This window comes from Sphaerodactylus townsendi, linkage group LG03 (genome assembly GCF_021028975.2).
Source record: "Sphaerodactylus townsendi isolate TG3544 linkage group LG03, MPM_Stown_v2.3, whole genome shotgun sequence".
Lineage (NCBI taxonomy): Eukaryota > Metazoa > Chordata > Lepidosauria > Squamata > Sphaerodactylidae > Sphaerodactylus > Sphaerodactylus townsendi.
Genome location: NC_059427.1, coordinates 128443755 through 128461113, shown reverse-complemented (window position 1 = coordinate 128461113; position 17359 = coordinate 128443755). Strand labels below are relative to the sequence as shown.

The 17359-nt window shown below is 46.9% G+C and overlaps 1 protein-coding gene across 8 annotated transcripts in view; it reads left to right on the top strand.

The window, feature by feature from the left end:
• The window catches only part of BAHCC1 (BAH domain and coiled-coil containing 1), a 118721-nt gene that overhangs the window by 88083 nt on the left and 13279 nt on the right, over window positions 1-17359 (top strand). For all 8 annotated transcript variants that reach the window (XM_048492184.1, XM_048492185.1, XM_048492183.1 and 5 more), the window contains 5 exons: window positions 532-1224; window positions 4972-5171; window positions 6535-6671; window positions 6979-7104; window positions 16529-16643. In XM_048492184.1, coding sequence (XP_048348141.1) covers window positions 532-1224; window positions 4972-5171; window positions 6535-6671; window positions 6979-7104; window positions 16529-16643 — 1271 coding nt within the window. The remainder of the gene's footprint in view (window positions 1-531; window positions 1225-4971; window positions 5172-6534; window positions 6672-6978; window positions 7105-16528; window positions 16644-17359) is intronic.

Sequence of the window (17359 nt, the reverse complement as noted above, 5' to 3'; positions counted from 1 at the left end):
CCCCTTTTCTTTTGCATGCTGCACATGCACAGCTACACAGGTGCAGCCAATTGTATTGTGGGATGATCGGTATGGCTGTGGGGTTCATTTCTGCATGCCTGCATAGCTACGCATGTGTTGCAGGAAATTTTTTAAAAAGAGAGAAGCATCTCCATGCAAAAGTGCAAAAGCAACCCAGATTTCTTCCATGGGCATGCATGTAAATGGGAAAAAGGAAAACGGGTTCCTTTATAATAACTGCAACCCGTTATGCATTTGCTGTCTGGAATTAACCTGAAGGTTACCGTGACATGCCTCGGAAGATGCCAGCCATAGATGCGTGCAAAGCATTAGGAGCAAATACTACCAAACCATGGCCATGTAGCCCGAAAAACTCACAACAGCAGGTTGCGTCAGGTTGCGTAACTCAGAAAGGGTTGATATGCATTCTGTGTGGCTTGCAAAGTTTGAAAATATACTGGCAGGGTGCACCTTTTAGGTGGCACTGTCCTTTAGCCAGTACTATCGTTCGCTTTTTTCCTCTTTCATTAGACCTTCCTCCTGGTTATTCCTATCCTGTGGCTGGCCTGGGCTATGCGTCACCTTTACCCCTGGACCCTGCTGACCCTGACACTATGCAAACTGTTTCCACGGCAGCCGAGCCAGAACAGTCCCGCACTTTCCCGCCAGAGCAGGAACCAGGCTGCGAGACAGAAACCAGCCAGTCCCATGGGGCTGCAGACTCCGAATCAGAACCTTCCCACCCTCATCCACCTCATCTCCTGTCGCATCTCCAGAGGCCCAGCTCTACGGAACTCACCAAGGAGATTCCGTGTTGCCCCCTGCTGGTTGGGGACAATCTGGACAACTTGGACTCTGCCCCCCAAGAACATCTGGAGGAGGCCAGGTCAGAGGTGACGATTCCAGGGCCCTCCCCAGAGGTCATTCCTGTGGAAGACAGCCCAGCTGCAGCACTAGAGGATGACTTTCAGGAGGATGAGAGTGACATCAGCTCACCAGATGTCCCATCAACACCTAGTGATGTGCCACCAGTACCCTGTGGCCTGGATGCTCTCATTGCTGCCACCATTGACTTGGGCGAGCTCCCACCTTTGGAGCTTCCAGCCCCTGCAGCCCCCCTTCCCTTGCCTTCCTCGTGCAGCTCAGGGATTCCTGGCATTGCCCTGCTGAGTGAGCTAGCTGAACTGGAACTCCAGCAGCAGCACTGCGACACTGCTACCCACGGTAAGAAAATACGGAGTTTCTGTTGTTGCCTTCTCCCTCCTCCCCTCCCTTTTGTTGAGGCAGTGAGTAGCAAAGAGGTGGAAAAATGCCTTGTGACTCAGTGCCCTGTTGCATGTCTTGTTGATGATGCCCAGAAGCATTTGCTCTTCAGTGAGACCCCTTCCGCACATGCAGAATGATGCACATTTCAATCCACTTTCAAAATTGTTTGCAAGCGGATTTTGCTATTCCGCCCGGTAAAATCCAGCTGCAAAGTAAGCTGAAAGTGGATTGAAAGTGCATTATTCTGCATGCGCGGAAGGGGCCTAATAGAGCAGTTTCTCAGAGAGTTGCAGAGACAGGAGACCAACTTCTCCAGTGTAAATTGAGGGATCAGGAACATCTGCCTGCCTATACCTAGTCCTGCCTCCTGACTGTTGGACAGGGATTTGATTGTGGGAGGGGCTGTGGCTCAGTGCTAGAGCATCTGATTTGCATGCAAAATATCCCTGGCATTTCCAGCTGAAATGAGCAAGTAGCAGGTGGTGTGAAGAACCTCTGTCTGAGATCTTGCAGAGTTGTTGCTGCCAACCTGAGGGACCAGCGGGTCTGATTCACTATAAGGCAGTGTTATGTGTGTAAGAGAGAAAAGAAGAGAGAGAGAGGAAGAGGTCAGGGCCACCCCAGCAGTAGCAAGCAGAAGTAAAGGATCAAGGTGCTGCATAAATCCTTTGTGTGTGAGGGGAGGGGGGGAGAGAGAGAATCACAATTCCTATTTCTATACTCAGTCATTGATATGCAATCGCTATCAGTTAGAGATCAGCACGTTTTTCTTGGGAGGGGGTGGTTAGAACCAGAAGTCTCGGAGGCTTTTCTCAGACCTTCAAGAGAAAAGTTTCAGATTTGCACCTTAGGCAAATAAAGTAGGATATATTTGAATCCACAGCCAGGGCAATCTCCTTTATTGTCTTTCATTAGGCATCTAGTGTTGTAGTGGTGATTAAAGGTCACATCGACATCACTCCCCTGTGTGCTATGCAGTTTTCCCCCTCTTCGTTTTCCCTCCTCAAACAGCCCTGTGCACATCCCAAGTTTCCCATCAGCCAAGTGAAAGTCACCAGTCACCAGCAAGCCCACCTGCCAAGCCGCACTGATTCTTCCTCGAGCACCCTGTCGCTTAGGGAAGCTCTCTACTTTTTCTTCTGCCACGTCTCTCATGAGAACCAGGCCCCATGTTGCTCACTGTCCAGATCTCTCGTTCCTTCACACACATGCCTAATGAATCCAAACATAGTCAGAGTGCTTTGGGAGGACAAAAAAAACCCGCTGGGATCTCTTAAGTCAGAGCCACTGCTCCTCATGCAGCGTTCAAGTCTGTATGCATGAGCTGTGCTCCCCCTAATAACCCTGTAGACATTTCCGCATGTTTGGTCAAGCATTCCACTCTGTCAGATGCTGCCTGGGCTTGCAAAGCAGTCTGCACTCTCACAGATCACTGGTTGCCTGCTTTCAAAGTGCATTTCTTACAGGCTATAATTGCTCCATTCTTCTTGGCACTAGCGGTTGGGTTATGTGCCATCCAGAGGGAGGAATTACCCTAGCCGTGCCGTAGCAATGGGCACCTGGATATTGAGAATGGTCCCTTGTAATCAAGTCACACTTGGAAGTGACATGTGAGTTGCTAGCTTCCCATTGTTACTTAGATGTGTTTTGATGTGGAATGTCCATTGCAGGGTGAGCTGTATCTGAGGCCCCTTCCACACATGCAGAATAATGCACTTTCAATCCACTTTCACAATTGTTTGCAAGTGGATTTTGCTATTCCGCACAGTAAAATCCAGCTGCAAAGTGGATTGAAAGTGCATTATTCTGCACGTGCGGAAGGGGCCTAAGTTTTCAACATCCCAGTGGTTAGGTACAGAAAATTCTGCCTTTTGAGATTTTTTTCACTAGTAATTTTTCACTGGGAGACAAGGCAAGAACCTTTGCAACAACTTCCATGGGTTGCGTGCAGAAAGCGATGGTTTGTGTATGAAGTGGGGATTTTCCAGTGTGGACCTGGAACTGGGGCAAGAGACTTGGGATGGTCATTATTATGAGGATTTTGTAGCCCCAAAGGCTTGGAAAATACCTGGCCCGTTCATCAGTGTTATCCAGTTTCACGGGGGAAGTAGTGTTACCAGATATGAACACCTTCCAGGGAGAAACAGTTGGTAGGCCTCTGGTGTTTTGATTATGTCTCCTGTTTCACTGCCTTATCACCTTAGAGAACAAATTCTTTGTTGTGCACCAGTATTCTGACTTTGCAAAATGAATTCATTAGCATACGAAAACCGTAAAAGGACTCCTTTTTGGGGTCCCTACACTTTTCCACCGCCTTTTGAGCCCCCTGTCGTCTCCTGCCTCCCCAGTAGAGAGGTGTATACCAATCCACATGTGCAGATGGTTATCACCCCCTGTGGCTACGCAAAGTCTGTGCTTTTTATCTATACTCAAACGGTTACTGCTCACACACCGGAACCGTTCATTGCCCGCAGTGGAACGGAAACCACACATAAGGACTCCTCTGTATGCCCGCTCGCACATGTGTGCAGGCACACTCATAAGCACATACTCTTGTACCCAAACAATAACCCATAGAGCAACGGCAGAATAAGGTCATCATTCATGCTTTTTGCTTCTTCTGTCTGCGTATGATCTGCAGGCACTCTTAAATTCTCTTACAGCAAGGTAACTGCATTGCTCTTCACCCTTCTTTCTTCCAAAGTATGGCTTCTTTCTAAGACCCCCTCTTCCAAGTTTAATGGTGTCTCCTGAGGCCTCTCTTTCCTTTAAATTATACCAATGCTGCCTCTGAGTTGCTGGCCCTTAGCTTGAATTACACTCTCTGGCCTCTTGTTGAGGTATGTGGCATCCCAGTAACTTCCCTTTGCCTGAATGGAAGTGTGGTATGTGCCTGAAATAAACATGACTGTGTGCCTGTTGACTTTGGGCACTGGCGTATGGAGAATAGGGCAGGTAGAAGCAAGTTAGGGTCAGGTTTTTCTTGCAAACAATCTCAACTCTAAAACTTGTTTAAGAAGAAGAATTGGATTTATATCCCCCATTTCTCTCCTGCAAGGAGACTCAAAGGGGCTTACAAACTCCTTTCCCTTCCCCCTCACAACAAACACCCTGTGAGGTAGGTGGGGTTGAGAGAGCTCAGAAGAACTGTGACTAAGCCAAGGTCACCCAGCTGGTGTGTGTTGGAGTGCACAGGCTAATCTGAATTCCCCAGATAAGCCTCCACAGCTCAGGCGGCAGAGCGAGGAATCAAACCCGGTTCCTCCAGGTTAGAGTACACCTGCTCTTAACCACTACGCCATTGCTGAGAAGGATAGTGACCAGGTTACTGCTACTATGCAGTCTTCCTTTCAATGAATGGAGAAGCTAGGTGTGTCTAGGGAAGGAACACAGAAACTAGCTGGAATTTTCCTGAAAAAGCAGAGCCATGGTGCTCAGCCAGTAGTGCAAACCACGTCCAAGATGCACTTTAACAACTAATTGGCAGATTCTGTTGATTGAAAAATGGTGTACGATTGACATTGTGGAATGTTGGAAGCTGTGATCCCCCCCCTCTTGTTTCCCCCTTTTTTTGAGCCTGAATACATCTACTAAGAACTAAACCCTATGACCGGGGTGGGAGGGTGCTCTCTGGTACCTTTACTATATCCTGTCCTTTTGTTGAGAATGCTCTTCCCCCAATTTTAACCTTTCACTGTCCCACAGTGTTGGATGAAGACCTGGCAGCGTTCAATCTGCAAAGCCTGGCCACTCTTGCAGCAGCCTGGGCCCTTGTTGAGGCTACCGGCCTGGAGAGCAGCCCCCCTGACCTCCGCAACCTGGCAGATGCTGCACCCTGCATTCATCTGCACCCTCGTGTACGGGTCTCCCGCCACAAGTACATCTGGAACCCTAAGACCAAACCAGTAAGTGTCATGCAGTCAAGGTACCCCAAATAAATTGGTGGAGCGATTCGCCAGAGAAGAAGCTCTCCTCCAGTCTTCTGCTGCCCCAGACTCTTGCATTTTGAGCGCCAATCAGAAGCTTTGTGTTCTGTCAGTTCCTGAGCCACAGGCTGCTCCTTTAAATCCATGGAAGAAGAAAACTACGATGACTGAGGTTGAGATTAAGCTTGGGAGAGCCACTCTTATCTCACCTCGGTCTCGGGTTCTTTTCCCTCCTAATGACTCCAGACCAACTGATTTCTCAAAGATTTATTGTAAAAGTTCAAAACAAAGAAATAAAACATAAATGCGTTTAGAGAAATTGGTAAGCTAAAAGCTTCTTGTGGATCTCTTGGGACCTCCAGCCAAGAGGTGCTTCTCTTAGCTTAGCCCATGATAGAGTCACCTAGGCTTTGTTCCCTTACTCTCCAAGAAAACTTTCCCCCTCGCCACAAGGTTTCCAAAACCTTTGAAGTCCCTTATTTGGGCATCTTCCTGTCCTGGGTACATTTCCATGGCCTTTTGGTTTCCCCATCCGGCAGATCAAAGACCCTATTTGATCAAAGACCCTTTTACCATGTAGGTGTGATGCTGCTAGATGCTGCTAGGTTTTACAGTATTATTCCATCACAAAAACGAAGAAGAGTTTGGATTTATATCCCCCCTTTCTGTCCTGTAAGAAGACTCAAAGGGGCTTACAAACTCCTTTCCCTTCCCCCCTCACAACAAACACCCTGTGAGGTAGATGGGGCTGAGAGAGCTCCAAAGAACTGTAACCCAAGGTCACCCAGCTGGCGTGTGTGGGAGTTCACAGGCTAATCTGAATTCCCCAGATAAGCCTCCACAGCTCAGGCGGCAGAGTGGGGAATCAAACCCAGTTCCTCCAGATTAGAGTACACCTGCTCTTAACCACTACGCCACTGCTGCTCCCCCTTTGTCTGCTGTGGCTCTATTCTGTGTGTGGCCACCTGCCAGAAGGATTAGTTGGGGTCATGCATTTCTGAAAAGTTTCTTCATAATATCATACTGACTGTTTTTCCTAATTTGGGATCCGTTTTTTTAAACTCACAAGACTCAATGAAATAAGGCAGTAGAACTAGGTATTTGGGGCAGATTCTGGCTTGTTGATACTTTAAGGTCAGATTTCTGGCATGTAAGTGGGAGCCAGGTAGTCTTCTAATTCACCCTCACTTCTGAAATGCACTTAACTCTTGGGACTGCTGCAGGAAAGAGAAGAGGGTTTTTGCCAAAGTTAGGAACAAAATAATAGGCAATGTGGAAAGTGGAGTCTATATGACATGATTCCCTCCCTCATAGCTGAAAAGTGCATCCTGTGTTCCCACAGGTTTGCCCTCTGAAAGCAGCCATTGAGAACTTGGACACCCAAGAGGTAGAGATGCGTACGCAGCTGGCAGAACTACAGCGTCGCTACAAGGAGAAGCAACGGGAACTGGCCAAGTTGCAGAGGCGGCATGACCACGAGTGAGTATCTCATCTTCCTCAACAGGTTTCTAGTGAGATGGGTCTGCCTGCTTGCTGAAATGAGTGTGAATAAAGCAAAATGGCTCTGTAAGAAGGCCAAGGGTGTGACAGCATCTAATCTTGGAGTAAGCCCGTCTACAGCATTTAAAGGCCAAACAAGCAAGTGACTCACTTGCACCAAGAGTTTAAGGCTTTCTCGGTAGATATGCAGCCACATCAAACGAATGCTTACACAGAGCCTTACATGTAGGGGTTCAGAAAGTTCTTGCTGGTTTTCCTCTGTGTTTATGGTGGTTATTGCTTGCAGGCGAGACGAGAGTTCCCGCAGTCCAGCTCGACGGGGACCAGGACGACCCAGAAAGCGCAAGCACTCCAGCACACTCAGCTCACTACGGCAGGGTTCAGTCAGCAAGAGTGACAGCAGGAAGATCAAGTGAGTGAACAGGCACGACTTGTGGGGTGGGGGGAAGGGCAAGAGAGCACTACAGCACTGTCTGTCTGGATTGTGAGGCAGTGCATATATACACGTGTGTTTCTCACAGAGAATGCAAGTTTTGCTGTATGCTATATGTAGCATTGGCAAATGAGTGTTGCTGCCAATCACCTATTAAGGATGGGGAGGGGCCTCGCAAGGGGAAACTCCTTAGATAGAATGGGGGAGTGGGGAAATGAGGATACTCTCAGTTTATTTAATCCACTGTCCATAACTGTTTCTATCCACTGTATATTTTCTTCCCAGTTAGACTCATGTTCAGTCTTGAAAAGGGGGCATAGTGAGAGAAGGAGGCAAATACTATGAAAAGAAAGGCTCAATATCACCCTTTTGCCTACTGCTTTTCCACTTGAAACTGTAACCCCCTATCCCACACTTTAGAGGCATTTGGTGGTGATCTGTATTTGAGGATATGTACTTGGCATTCTGTATGTATTTCTGTCTGACTTTACTGAGGTGGCATTGAGAAAGACTGATAAGTGTTTTTGAGGCAGCAGTAGCAAAAAAAAGAGAGAGAATATGTATGTATACACAGGTGATTGTGGATATATGATTGTATTTTGTGGAGAAGAACATCTATATATTTCAATATGGGAATGCATTAACCTTTAGGTTTTTAAAGTGCTAGAAGCAATATGATTTTCCACTCTGGATGGATGATTCATACATACCTGCACTCCATTGCCTGATTATGCAGTTTTGTACTTCAAAATTCAGTACAAATTCTTAGGAAGAGAGACAGAAACAACCATGCCACAAAAATCTTTACATCTAATTCTGAACATGGTCCCAAAGGGAGGATCTAAAAATCCACACAGTGGAGCCGTGTACAGACAGGGGAATTTTTTCTGCAGATTTCTCAGCTTTTTTCTACAGATTTGCAGATTTCTCAGCTTTGCAGAAAAATCCCATAACTTTAAATGAATAAGTTATCTCTCCCTTCCTTGAAGAAGGAAACTCTGCACAAGTGCAGAAGTTGCTATTACAAATTCCAAAGATACTACAGGTTCTATGAAATTTCCGTGGAAAAGGTAGGTGGGATGAGAGACTTGTAAAAGAAAGCACTCTCCACCACCTACCAGCTGACTTGGGGTGGGGGGAGGGTCTGGTTTGGAGATGCATTCTTTTACAAACACACACACACACCAGCAGCTGACTAGCAGCAAGGCAGTGTGCATTTTCTGTTCTCAAATTCTCACTACTTGTTAGCTGGGAAGGGGTGGAAAAGGGCCTCTGACCTAGACTCTCTCCATCACTTGGACAGCAGTAATGGGAAAGGCAGAAACTTGGGAAAGAGAGATAGAGAAGTTGACATGGGGGCGGTGGGGGGGGAGTGATGATGGGAGGGTGAGGAATAAGCAAGAGGAGAGGAATTATGGGCCAGAGAAATGAGATGTCCCCATCCTGAGTGCATCCTAGCAGGTCCCTTGTTTGCAATCCCCAGTTCTAGAATAATATTAGAGAATATTTTAGAATAATATTATAGAACACACAAAATATTTGCTTGGCGTGTAAGTGGTGATGATAGTGTTCGTTGAGATCAAGATACTGGGGTGTCTTCTTAACTACTGTTTTCACAACAAAAGTCATAAGCCAAAATACTGCAGTGGATCCATCTATCCTACGACTTAAGTGATTCTTCCTCCAGCTTAAGTTGCTTTTCCGTCAATGGAAGATCCCCTTAAGTTGGAGGAAGCCTCCTTAGGCTGGTGGAAGACGTCAAACTTGAGGCAAGAGGAAAGGTGAGGTATAAATATTTTAATTGATAACATGAATAAGTAAACAAACTTTTCTCAGTGGAGTGATAGGATGCGAGTAGGATCCACCCCACCATCCTCTTATTCAGGGCCATCATCCCCACCCCCAAAGCAGTTGCATTTCAGCACCAATTGCAGTACTTCCCTGGAATGTAGTAATGGACAGCAAAATCTTGGAAGATTAACTGGGTTGGAGAGTTGCCTGTTCCACTGTGCTCCCTGCCCCATGTCTGTCTTGCCTCCTGCACCGCTGTGGGGGAAGAAATGCCCCTCTTTGAAGAGGAAGGCAGCGTTGCATAAAAGCCTCTTTATCTGTGCTGTATAAAGTCATTGGTCACGCTGCAGTGGTGTTCATTGCTGCTGGCGCTTTATGATTATCCATTAGCCGCCCGGCACAGTCATTCCCGCACTCACGGGCCCTGTATAATTGTCCTTCTCTGCTACAAATTGCCTCTCCCGGCAGGCCCATTTGCATAAATCCTCCGAGCTAGTCCAAACATGATTGGAGCACGCGTGTGTGCGCTGCATCAATCCTGATGATTTGGTAATAATAGTTAAATCTGTACTAAATGGTTCCTTCAATTAAGACAGAAGAAAAAAAATTAATCTCTAGGTTTTATGTCACAAAACATTAGCAAATATAGTGAAGGTTACAGGGGGAAAAAAAGCAGTTAGTGTTGGCTTTGGGTTGCAACATGGCTCCGCCATATGGCTTATGGAAACCATCCAGGGCTTGTTGGAGATCTTGGTTGCATCCTCCCATTCCTCCCTGCAACTCTCCCCAACTTACAAGGATTTAGCCTGGAAAAAAGTAGAATTCCTCTCCCTTCCCCAGTACTTGCAAAATCTGGGTGGGTTAATGTACAGTCAAATTCAAAAGGGAATCCACTGTTAGTTGCCTTGGTAGAGAATCCCTGTCCACTAAACTATTCAGTGACACAGAAGAAAAAATGGTGGGTGGATGTCAGATGTGCTTCAAACAGGACTCCAAATGACAGTCTTTGCCCCACTGCATTTTAGTGTACATTTATAAGATTCCTCAAGCTGTTTCGCCAGGGTGTGTTCGCAGGCCAATTTTAACAGCCATGTTTCCTTTTTGAATTATGGGATTCCATTCTTTGAGATCCATTACCTCCTGGATGGCGCACAATTGCATTCAAAATTCCCAGTTGCTTGCAAAGAGGAAATCCAAAGTCATAAAACTCTTCCATATAAAGGAAGGGACTAATATCTTGGGCCAGTCACATACCTAGTACATGTGTTGCTTGTTTAGAGACTTCAGGAAGGGGTGTCTGTGATATGCATATTCTACCTTGACATGGTCTCTAATTAAACACGTTACAGGTTTTCTTGAACTGCTGTACAAACACACAAAACATGTTTGACCGTTCTGTGGCCTGGATAGTGATGGCTCTATCAGTCTGCCTTCGTCTCTTTAGAATGTCAGCACATTCCACCAGTGGTATTGGCACTAGTAACATAATCTAACATCAGGGAGATCTAGGTTGGGGTTGAGATTGTGAGTGTGTATTAGAGATGCCAGCCGCCTGGGCTAGTCACAGTTCTCTCAGAACTCTCCCATCCCACCTCCCTCACAAGGTGTCTGTTGTTGGGAGAGGAAGGAAAGGAGGTTGTAAGACGCTGTGAGAATTTTTATGGTTGAGAGAAGCAGGGTATAAATCCAAACTTTTCTTCTTTTTAGTCCTTTGGGAAGTATTGTGGCAGTCAGTAATCGCAATTTTAATAACTAGAAGAGGTTGTTTAGATGAGCTCTTTGACTGCGGGATCTGATACTTCCTGCGCAACAGGCTCAGTATGAATGCTACTAGTACAAAAGGCTACAAAAATAGCAAAAGCCAATGGCACTTTTTGCCACACCCCTCAGTCGCCTCTTGCTCACACTGCTATATTGTACTGCTTGTATTTATATTTGATCATTATAGTTGTGCGCTGTGTGGTTTCCGGGCTGTATGGCCGTGTTCTAGCAGCATTCTCTCCTGACGTTTTGCCTGCATCTGTGGCTGGCATCTTCAGAGGATCCTCTGAAGATGCCAGCCACAAATCAATGCTTTGGCTTCATCTGTGATTCCGGCCGTGAAAGCCTTCGACAATACATTATGTTTGCTTATGCCATAGCACTTCCCTATAACTTGCATAAATACGCTCATATGCAAGTGCGCATTGAATCAGCCCTTCCCACAGTTCAAATTTTTGCAGTCAGGTTCCAAGAGAGAGAAAAACAGTGTTGCCGTGCACAGTGCTCAAGAGCATGCACTGGATTACTGGCTGTGTTGCTCCCCGTCTTGTTCATCTGCCTGCTGACATATGCGCTTGCCGTCTAAACCTGCCCCAGCAAACAACCGTGGCATAGGATTCCCTTGTTATGTGATGAGCCAAGACTCCCAGCCATAGTGGCATCCCTGCCTTGTGTCTCAGGCTGAGGTTTTTGGCCTTGTTTGAGGGACACAGGCTCCTACAGCAGATGCAGGCCCAGCCTCTTGGCCTCCTTCCTATCAGGAACATTCCTGCTCCTTGAGCTTCCCACGCTGAGCACAGCCTCCTGCCAAATTTGCCTGCCTCCAGCCACTCCCCGGAACCGAGCAGTGGCCTTGAGCCACGGCAATTCTTTGTCGGAGTCCTGTTGCAGGGCGGCGGCTGGGGGGGGGGGGGGCTCGGCCTTGGTGAGAGCGCCGAATTGCTGGCTGTTCCCAAGCCAGCCTGTTCCTCTCTGCACCCGCCCGTGGCTCAGGGTGCTCTGCTCCCTTCCCAGCCCTCCTCTTAACCAGGGAATTCCCTCCTTCCTTTCCCGCTGCAGCCGCCAGAATGGAATTTGGCACCAGCTCCAGGGTTGACACCGGGTCAAAAGGTTGAAGTACAGGGGCAGGGCCTGAGAGAGGAGTGTGAACAGAAGCTGTCTTGGGAAGAAGGGGGTTGTGCAGCCTCAAACCCTGGGCTGGATTCCCAGGGTGGAGCCAACGGAGGCGGCTTCTCCGGGTCCTGGAGTGGAGCAATTAGAACTAACGAGCATTTGAGAACAGAGCGGGCAGGCATCCAGCGGTGGGGGAGGGGAGGAAGCCTTCGGGGAGCTAATTTGGTTCGTATTTACTATGCTAGCAGGACAAGTTGCAAGAGCACTGCCAGAATCGAGCGGGGCAGATCTTTTAGAAGGTGTCAAACGGTGACCCGTCTCTGATAAATTCAAACCCCGTTTTTAGTTTCTGCGGGTCTGTGGCAGAGGGGTCCTTCCTCTCTGCCTCGCTTTATCTCCCCCCCTTTTCTTTTCTTGAGCCGGGCTGCTTGAAACATAATACAAGGCTGCCTTTGCTGCCTCTTTCCTTTCTCCCAGCATCAAGCAACACATCCCTTCATTGCTTCTTTAATGTGCCAGATGGGATCAATCCTCCTCGCATCCTCTCCATTACGCCGGTCCAAACTGGCTGCTGCGTACTGTCCCTAAGAATACACAGGAAGAGTGCAGAGCTTGCAGAGAGCATCCTGGAGTGTGCTCCTCCTATGGATTTTACTGAGCTTTTCTGTGGAAGAGCCAGATTGGGGGTGGGGAGGGGAGCCTGCAGATCAGCCTCCTCAGAGAGCAGGTCTTTGTATGTGCTGCTGCGTTTCCGTGGGTGCCTCGAAGAAGAGCAGAATGACGGTATTGAGAGCACAATTCAGCTTTCTGTGTTCGCTTTGAAAAAGAGGAGTGCATGGGCAATGCCTGTGGAAATCTCGGAAGAACTGCTGAATGAGCTTTCCCAGGATTAGGGGCAGAGCTTCGGTGCCCTACATAGCTCCTTGCCTCTCCCGTGAGTCGGAGGAACGGAACAAAACTGTGCAGAGCAGCAAACATGGCAGAATGAATCCCGCACAGTCAGGCTGTTGACCCAAATGTGCCCAATTTGCATCGTATATGCAGGTCACAAAATGTGCATCACCAAGCACAGAATGTTTATGTTGTTACTGGTGCCACACTTTAAGACACACCAAAGCCATTACCAACAGCTGGTAGGGATCTGCATGTTTGCGGTCCTACTGCAGAGCACAGAATCCATTCCAGCATCAGATCCGGTATATTGTGTAGAAATGTTTAGCATTATTATGTTTACTATCACAGCTGCCAGTTCTTTAGATAGTTGTTTGCCTTTTATTACAATTCGAGCCACACCCAGAGGCCTCGGATGTTGTATTCACGTAGTATTTGTGCAGATCCCAGCAGGGCTCCTTTTTTGAATCTGACAGATGTTGATTTTGTCAGTTCGAAGGTGTTTCAAGTGCAGGCCAAGTGTTTTCGGAATGGTGCCCGGGGTGCCGATTACCACTGGAACTACCTCAGTTGGTTTGTGCCATAGTCGCCGAACCTCTACCTTCAAATCATGATATTTAGTGACCTTCTTATGTTCTTTTTTATCAACGCTGCTGTCACCAGGTATTGCTATGTCCATGATGGTCACTTTCTTGTCCTTGATCACTGTGATGTCCGGTGTGTGATGCACCAACACTTTATCCATTTGGATTTGAATGCCCCACAGGATCTTGACCTTATTTTCCATTACGTTCTCTGAACAACGTTCCCACCAGTTTTTAGTCATCCCAATGTTGTAATTCTTGCATAAATTCCAGCGGATTATCTTGACCAGATGATAGGAACCATCCCCCTCTGCCTTTGTTTGTACTCAGTATGGGTTGTTGTTGTTGTTGTTGTTGTTATTTTGCTTTAAGCAGATTTTGCCCCATACATTAGTAATGTCTGCTGAACTATTAGGACTACATCACATGCCACCAGTGTTCTACACAGAATGCACTTTTTATTGGAATTAATGTTCAGCCAATTTTAGTTTATCAGTGTATGTAGGTACAGCAGTGGAGGAACACCATGAATCTTACTATTCAGGAGTTTCACTCCCAACCTCAGAAACTAGATGTTTCTTCCTTGGGTTTAGAGCAGTGGTTCTCAACCTGGGGGTCGCAACCCCTTTGGGGGTCGAACGACCCTTTCACAGGGGTCGCCTAAGACTCTCTGCATCAGTGTTCTCCATCTGTAAAATGGATACATGTTAGGGTTGGGGGTCACCACAACATGAGGAACTGTATTAAAGGGTGACGGCATTAGGAAGGTTGAGAACCACTGGTTTAGAGAGTGAGACAACTTTGCTCTGTACCATCTCCAGTGCTTCCTCATGTTTCTGTCTATCTTTCCTTATTCTGCTTGACATATTTTCCATGACCTCCTATTCATCTCTCCCATGCCAACACCCTCCCACAGATTCTGAAAAGAGAAGAAAATTGAAATACCCTGTTTCCCCGAATATAAGACATCCCCGGAAAATAAGACATAGTAGAGGTTTTGCTAAAGTGTGAAATATAAGGCATCCCCCAAAAGTAAGACGTAGCAAAGTTTTTGTTTGGAAGCATGTCCGACGAACAGAACACAGAAAAATAAGACATCCCCTGAAAATAAGACATAGCGCATCTTTGGGAGCAAAAATTAATATAAGACACTGTCTTATTTTCGGGGCAATACGGTAGTATAATGCATATCATTCACTTTTGTGTGTTTTTTCCAAAGAGGTTTAAGAACTATGGAAATGGGACAAACTTTAACCCAGAATTATCTACTTCCTCAGTGTTGAAGCACGTGCTTTCCATGCTTTTCTTGGCTTATTAGTTCCTCCAATATTTGTGGAATACCCATCCCACCTGCCCATCTGTCCTGCACCCTCAGAGCAGACCACGTGGCGCCAAGGCTGATTCCTCAATTCACGTAGCTCCTAAATTGTCGTCTTTCCGGGACTGAGGAGTTAAAACTTCCTGGGCAGCCACTACTCTGCAGTTCCTCCGGCAGTTTCATTGTACATAAACACTTCTGACAAGCTCAGCTAAAAGAGGCGATTGTCCCAAAGCCCCCACCGTAGCTTGCGAATTAATGAGCTGCAGCAGAAATGGCAGCCATTCTGGAATGTGGCTGGAAGGCATGAGAAATTCAGGAATGCCTCCTCCCTTTCCTATAGCAGCCACAGGATGCTTGGGAGGGAGACAGGATGCCATCTTCCCCTGCGTCTCCCTCACAAAACACGCACAGGAGTGCCTGTCTAATTCTGTGGGGTTGGCATAGCCTCTTCCATGCAAGAGGTTCCATCAGCTTCACAAAGTCATTGCTTGACCAGTCTTTCTAGGGGCATTTTCTCCTTCTAATGAAGGGAGCTTTGACTCATACTGTTAAAATCTTGTTAGTCCGTAAAGCTCTATTGGACTCAAATCTAACTGTTGTACACCAGACCAATATGGCTCCCTGTGAAATTATTTTCCTTCATTAGACTCCCTGTATGAGCCCTCTCTTCTTTCAAGAAATATATGGGAGCAGCAGTGGCGTAGGAGGTTAAGAGCACGCGCATTCTAATCTGGAGGAACCGGGTTTGATTCCCAGCTCTGCCGCCTGAGCTGTGGAGGCTTATCTGGGGAATTCAGATTAGCCTGTGCACTCCCACACACGCCAGCTGGGTGACCTTGGGCTAGTCACAGTTCTTCTGAGCTCTCTCAGCCCCACCTACCTCACAGGGTGTTTGTTGTGAGGGGGGAAGGGCAAGGAGATTGTAAGCCCCTTTGAGTCTCCTACAGGAGAGAAAGGGGGGATATAAATCCAAACTCTCCTCTTCTTCTCTTCTTTGCTTTAAATTCCTACCACAAAGGGTGGCGATGTTTGCCGAAGTGTGGAACAAGGCCTTTTCAGTAGCAATTCAGTATGCTCCCCTCCAGGGGTTCTGCTTCAGTCTCAGCTCCCTAGTCTCTTAGGAAGGAATGTAGAGCTCTTCTAGTTTGGAAAATATTACATGAATCTTATTGGATTGATGGACTTAATGTTTTTAAAGTTGCATTTTTAATTAAATATTTTCTATGCAAATTGAGATATAAGCTGCCAAGGGTAGTATTCTGATCCAGAGGGAGTAAATGTGTGACTGTGCATATGGAACACAGGGCAATGTAGTTTCACACTCACACATTCCTGCAGTGTATCAGCCTCTTCTCCATCCTTCATTCTTCTGCCCATCATGCTCACAGGCAGTCTTTTAGTAATAACAATTAGTCCTAGTCTGCGCAGGAAGAAATTTGGATTCTCCTGTTTTACATAGCTGCCACAGTTCATTCTTGGTCAAAGCTGCTTCCTGAGGAAGTTGTGGAGTTCAATAGAACCCAGATGTCTTAGCACCTAGTTCCTGCTGGCCCTCCCTTGTCTGGTGAAATGGGAAAGAAAGATCTGCAACCCTATTGTGTCAAGGCTGGAGGAGTGCTCTGAGCCACAGCCATGCAGCACAATTCTAAGTAGGCCATTTTGTAGTTGGCTGTGGCTCCAGCAGCAGCCATTTTGTGGTTGCGCCCACCAGCCTGCACCAGAATTCCCAAGGTGCCCACAGACTGAAAAAGGTTTGGAGCCCCCTGCTCTGGTACTTGCTGAACATGTGTATAAGAGTGCCTGTATTCCAAAGGAAAATCTGCTTTGCACTCCAGTGTTATACTCATCTGCCCAAGCCTTCCCTCCATCATAGCTGAGGCAGTGAACTGAGTATCTTTCCACTGGGATTTTTCCAAACTGAACATCTGTCTTCCATTCCCAGGTCAGTAAAAGCCAGCTTATCTCTGCTGTGTGCTGAGCTACGGGGTGAGGGAGAACCCAAGAAGAAAAAACGGAAAATATCAGAGACAGTTTATGGTGGCATTAAGAGCTCCCAGGTGAGTACAATGTTGAGGTTGCTTGGCCTTGCTATCTTTATCGCTTTACTTCTCTTGAAATTGACTAGGAAGCAGGCCCCCAACCCTATGAACAAACCGGATCTGATAGAGCCAAGGAAAACCATGTTTTGTCCAACCTTTTAAAAGAATTCATTTTAACCTGGCATATATGCGGAGTCCAAGTTTAAAAATAAATAATTTTAATTTCTTAAATAGGCTCGAAGCCGGAGGATTCCTAAAGATTGCCATTAAAAAAAATAGTTGCCAATTGTTTGCTCACCCAGAAAATAGAGATTTTGATTTAAATTGAAAGAACGTGTGTAAATAAGACCAGGGGAGGACTTCCTTCAGGGCAGTTAGAATAAGTTGCAGAACCTCCTTTTCTGGTCGTTTGTGATGAATGTTTGGCAGATGATTTTGACAAAGCGGATGCAGCTTCAGCAATGATGGTGGCAAAGCCAGATAAGATAAACTCCTTCAGTGTTTTCCCATTTCCTGATTCTGAGGTAGGAATTAGGTTTAGGGTTGCCTGGTCCCTCCAGCGACCAGTCAGAGGTGAGAGGTAGTGTTTCCAGATCAAGTTGGGAACTCCTGGAGATTTGGGGATGAGGCCTGGGGAAGGCAGGGAACTCAGTGTGGTGCAACGCCATGCTGTCCACCCTCCAAAACATTCATTTCCTCCAGAGAAACTGGTCTCTGTTCCCTTGGAGAAGAGC